This window comes from Mercurialis annua, linkage group LG5 (genome assembly GCF_937616625.2).
Source record: "Mercurialis annua linkage group LG5, ddMerAnnu1.2, whole genome shotgun sequence".
Classification (NCBI taxonomy): domain Eukaryota; kingdom Viridiplantae; phylum Streptophyta; class Magnoliopsida; order Malpighiales; family Euphorbiaceae; genus Mercurialis; species Mercurialis annua.
Genome location: NC_065574.1, coordinates 4,812,694 through 4,818,475, shown reverse-complemented (window position 1 = coordinate 4,818,475; position 5,782 = coordinate 4,812,694). Strand labels below are relative to the sequence as shown.

The window sequence follows — 5,782 nt, the reverse complement described above, 5'->3', positions numbered from 1 at the left end:
TGATTATCAACCAAATTAAACAACTAAAATGCAACTCACCTCTAATTAAAAGGCGATACTTTTTTTTTATAATGCTCTTTTTACTTTCTATTTTATTTTATTTTAAAAAATTTAATAATTATAGATTTTGATTATATTTTATATGAAAGACCTTTTTGCTAATTAAACTTGTACCTTATCTCAATTTAGGGCTGACTTTATTACTGTGAATTAATAAATATAATTTGTTTAATTTTCAATATATTTTAGTTTATATAGTTAATTAATTGTAATTATAATCGTATTAATAAAGTGGATCGATATAATTATATCAATAGAATAGGATACATAAAAACTGTAACTAGATTAAAAAAAATGTTGGAGCATAGGTCAATGTTCCATGTGAAGATGTACACGTGAGAAGAAGAATAAATTCCATATTTTAGTAATTTGTTGGAGAGATGATGAGTGCATTGTTTGATTAATTATTTTGCTCCATTTTGTTTTCTTTGTGATTGCATCACTAGATTTATGTGTATATAGATGTTGAGTCATGCACATTATTTTTGTAATCTCGACATGTATCATTATATTTACTATTTTTGAGAACATGTATCATTATTAATATCTACTGATTAATATTTGTCATAAATCAAAATCAGTCTAAATATGGTCACATTTAGTAGAATTATAGTGATTTTAATAACTTTTATATTAATAATCAAAATAACATGAACATCTTTGGTATTAAATAACATAAATAAAATTAAAAAAATTGAAAATAAGAGTATGTCTTCCATTCCGATTGAATAAATTTTATTTTTAAAAAATAAAATTAACTGAAATTATATGTAAAAAAACATAATGATTTTGCTCGGTTAGTTCCGATTGATTGTTTTTAATTTAATTTACGGTAGAATTATTATTTTTTTATCTAAATAAAAATAAAATAAAAAGTATAATGGTTTGGTTTTTATCCAATAATTCAAATTTAAACTGAATTTCTTTTATCAAATATTAGTTATATTGATAGAATTAACTCATTACACCCAAATGTTGAAATACATCGTAGATTAAAATTAAAAAAATTGAAACATATAATTGATTTACGACAAAGAACGAAACAATAATAGAAATATAAAGGTATAAATTTGGCAGGTGATCAAAAACTGAATGAATTCAAATGCTGAGAATTCTCTGACACCAATCGCATCCTCATAACTTCTGTTAACCGCTTGTTACGTTGCTAGTATATTTCGAATGCAGATATAGAACTTTGAATCTTCAAGAACGTGAAGTTGAAACTCGGACAAATGTTGAATAGTCTTTAACAACTAAAAGATTTATAAAAAAACAGAAATCGAACAATAACACCCGAAAAATACACAAATCTCTCTAGATGCAGAGAGAAATAGTGCCCTCAGTTCCAAACCGCAAATTCAAAAAGAATTAATACCTAATAATTTACTCGTACGTGCAGGTGAGGGATAAATATTCCAAATTCAAAAGAATTTGTTCCCAATAATTTTTAAAAGAAAAACAAAGAGAAAAAAACAAAACAAAACATTATCATAATCATAATACCATTTTTATTTACAATTATTTACGCTGACAAACATTGCACATCATATTATAAAATTACAAAAATCAGTAGTACCATACCATCTTTTCCCCACTGTGTCCAACATAGAAGATTAACTCATTAATAAAAAAAATTAACCTAACTCCTCATTCAAATTATTCAATTAATATAAAATTATTCAGTACAATTTTCAAAAATCTTCCACCAAAAAACAGTACTATACTGTATATATATTTTTGATGAATACTATATAATATAAACTACAGAATAATAAACAAACACAGCCACACATTCCCATCTCTGTGTCAATTTAAAGCTTCATCAGTCACAAACCCAACACTGAGCTTCATTTTCTCTTCGTCAATGGCAATATTTCTTCTCCTCTTCATTTCTTTACTCTCATTATCATCATCTTCCTCAACAAACGACACTCCAAGAACTTACATAATCAAAGTCCAGCACGACGCCAAACCCTCAATCTTCACTCTCCATAAGCACTGGTACAATTCCTTCCTCTCCTCACTCTCCGAGACCCCCACCGTCTCCGATTCCGCCTCATCCTCCCGCGTAATCCACACTTACCAAAATGTATTTCACGGCTTCTCGGCGAGGTTATCTCCGGTTGAAGCTCTCAAGATTCAGACACTTCCCCACGTCATTGCTGTCATACCTGAACGTGTCCGTTATAAGGACACCACTCGGTCACCTGAGTTTCTTGGCTTGAAAACAACTGATAATGCTGGGTTGCTTAAAGAATCGGATTTCGGGTCGGATCTTGTTATTGCTGTTGTGGATACCGGAATCTGGCCGGAACGCGAGAGCTTTAGTGATCGGAACTTGGGGCCGGTTCCGGCGAAATGGAAGGGAATGTGTGTTAGTGGTAAGGGTTTTAGCTTGTCGTCTTGTAATCGGAAGCTCATCGGGGCTCAGTATTTTTGTAGCGGGTATGAGGCGACCAATGGGCGGATGAATGAATCTATTGAGTTCAGATCACCGCGGGATTCTGACGGACATGGGACTCACACAGCCTCTATAGCGGCCGGACGGTATGTTTTCCCCGCTTCTACGCTTGGGTATGCGAAAGGTATCGCCGCCGGTATGGCGCCAAAAGCGAGAATTGCTGCCTATAAAGTTTGCTGGAACGGCGGCTGTTTTGATTCTGATATCCTCGCCGCTTTTGATACTGCCGTCGCCGATGGCGTTGATGTAATTTCACTCAGTGTCGGCGGTGTTGTTGTTCCTTATTACCTCGACGCAATCGCTATCGGGTCTTTCGGAGCGGTGGAGCACGGTGTTTTTGTCTCTGCTTCCGCCGGAAATGGCGGGCCCGGTGGATTAACTGTCACTAATATTGCCCCGTGGGTTACTACGGTGGGCGCCGGTACTCTTGATAGAGATTTTCCGGCTGATGTAACGCTCGGAAATGGGAAAGTTATTAGTGGTGTGAGTGTTTATAGTGGGCCGGGTTTATCTCCGGGTAAACTGTACCCGTTAATATATTCCGGCAGTGAAGGTACCGGAGATGGGTACTCTAGTTCTTTATGTTTAGACGGTTCATTAGATTCTAAACTCGTAAAGGGTAAAATTGTGTTATGTGATAGAGGAATTAATTCAAGAGCGGCTAAGGGTGAAGTTGTAAAAAAAGCCGGCGGTGTCGGAATGATTTTGGCTAACGGCGTTTTTGACGGCGAGGGTTTAGTCGCGGACTGTCATGTTTTGCCGGCAACTTCTGTTGGAGCTAACGGTGGTGATGAAATTAGAAGGTATATTTCTGTTGCTTCTAAGTCTAATAATTCACCACCTACTGCTACTATTAATTTTAAAGGTACTAGACTTGGAATTAGACCGGCCCCGGTTGTTGCTTCATTTTCAGCTCGAGGTCCTAATCCGGTATCCCCTGAAATTTTGAAACCTGATGTTATTGCTCCGGGTTTGAATATTCTCGCGGCTTGGCCCGATAAAGTCGGTCCGTCGAGTGTACCGACCGATACTCGGAGTACTGAGTTTAATATTCTTTCGGGTACTTCTATGGCGTGTCCTCATGTTTCCGGGTTAGCTGCTCTTTTAAAGGCGGCGCACTCGGATTGGAGTCCTGCGGCTATTCGATCAGCATTGATGACTACTGCGTATACAGTTGATAACCGCGGTGAGACAATGGTTGATGAATCCACTGGGAATACTTCAACCGTGTTGGATTTTGGTTCAGGTCATGTTCATCCGCAAAAGGCAATGGATCCCGGGTTGATTTACGATATAACGACGTTTGATTATGTTGATTTTCTATGCAATTCGAATTATTCAGGTAATAACATTCAAGTTGTGACTAGAAAGAATGCTGATTGTAGTGGAGCAAGAAGAGCTGGACATACTGGGAATTTGAATTACCCATCAATGACTGCTTTGTTTCAACAATATGGTAAAAACAAAATGTCTACACATTTTATTAGGACAGTGACGAATGTGGGTGATCCGAATTCGGTGTACAATGTTACGGTTAATCCGCCGAGTGGGACTGTAGTGACTGTGGAGCCGGAGAAGCTCGTGTTTAGAAGGTTAGGACAGAAACTGAGCTTTCTTGTTAGAGTGGAATCCGAGGCGGTGAAGCTCTCGCCCGGCAGCTCGAGCATGAATAGCGGTTCGATTGTATGGTCGGATGGGAAGCGTACGGTGACTAGTCCGATAGTAGTGACAATGCAGCAGCCTCTTTAGCTAATTTATATGATCATATATCTCTATGATGAATTAAAGGGAAATGAATTTCTTGGGTTTGTAATGCAGAACGTGCAATGTGCTAGCTAGCAAAACAGGTGAAGAACAAGAAGGTAAAATGTGTATGTTTGTTGTGAGAGTGAAGGATCAAGAAAGATCACTGTCGTGTAGAAAATGTTTTGTTGTTTGGACTAAGAAATTATAAAGAAAATGGTGAGGGAAAGATGTTCTCTTTTCTATTTTGGAAGCCTTGGGATACAATTTTGTATGGGTTATGAATAGTGTGAGTATCGGTCGGTTCTCAAACCGAACTGAACTAACCATAAGTAAATTTCTCTGAAAAATTTAACAAAACTGTAACTGTAATCGAATTTCGTCAGAATACTTACCCGAACAGTTACCAAAATAATAACTATATAAATTGAATTATAACTTAACCGGAATAATTGTTTGAACCGACCAGAATAGAAATTGATATCTCATTCCTATAAAAGATTACAAAAAGGCTTAAATCTCTAAGAAAATTATAAAGCATTTCTGTATTTTAATTTGGTCGGTTCGGTCGAACCGAATTAATTCAGTTATAAATGTTAATTGTTGTTTGTTTGCATGCAATTTGTTAGTGAAAAGGAATGAGAATGCAGAGGTAAAGGGGGTTGAGAATGAAGGAATGATAATAATGACAATGATTAGGACAAAAATCATGTGAAGGAGTATTAAATTAGTGCATAAAAGCTTGTTTTTCTGTTCTACTGCTTTTCATACCACACTCCATATCTCTCTGCTACACACAATGCTTTACAACTGAAACCTGAATATTGGGGAAACTTGAATGTGCAGCTGTTCATAAAATGGCATTCACTTTTGATAAGAGCCACTTCATTTAAGAATGTTGGTTACATATAATTGAGTTGAGTCCAGTTATAGTCAACTTCAATTCTAAAATTGAATTTCAAAACCTTACTTTAATCAAGAATGAGTTTTATTTTAGAAGTATAAGGTTGCGATAGATAGAAATAGAATAGTTGAGGTCGGAGAGTTCGACTCAACCCGACTTGGTTATCTATATTGATATTTAAAATCTAATACTAGATAAAAATATTATTATATAAAAAAAAATTAATAAAAAATTTGATTATATCCGTGAGCTTGACGAACCAAGTATCTTGGAGTTGATTTGAAAAATGAATATGGATACTTCAAGATAGACTCAATATTTTTTGTGTATAATATAGGCATAGACTATAATAGTATAAGGGGGTGTTTGGTTCAGCTTTTTGGTGGAGCTTTTGGCTTTTACTTTTTAAAAAGCTCCACCAAAGTGTTTGGTGAGAAATTTTTCAGAGCTTTTTGGAGCTTTTTGAACCTCCAACACCTGTTGTTTGAAAAGCTCCATTTTGGAGCTTTTTGCCAACAGCTGATAGCTGTTTCATTATTTAGACAAAATTACCCTTATTAGAATATATCCTTTTTTTATATATAAAATTATTTAAAATATTTTTAAATACTCTA

The 5,782-nt window shown here is 35.4% G+C and overlaps 1 protein-coding gene across 1 annotated transcript; it reads left to right on the top strand.

The window, feature by feature from the left end:
- Nucleotides 1–1,819: 1,819 nt before the first annotated feature.
- Nucleotides 1,820–4,517, top strand: LOC126681242 (subtilisin-like protease SBT1.5). Its single transcript, XM_050376733.1, has one exon. The coding sequence runs from the start codon at nt 1,925–1,927 to the stop codon at nt 4,268–4,270; it is 2,346 nt and encodes a 781-aa protein (XP_050232690.1). The 5' UTR covers nt 1,820–1,924; the 3' UTR covers nt 4,271–4,517.
- Nucleotides 4,518–5,782: the final 1,265 nt, after the last annotated feature.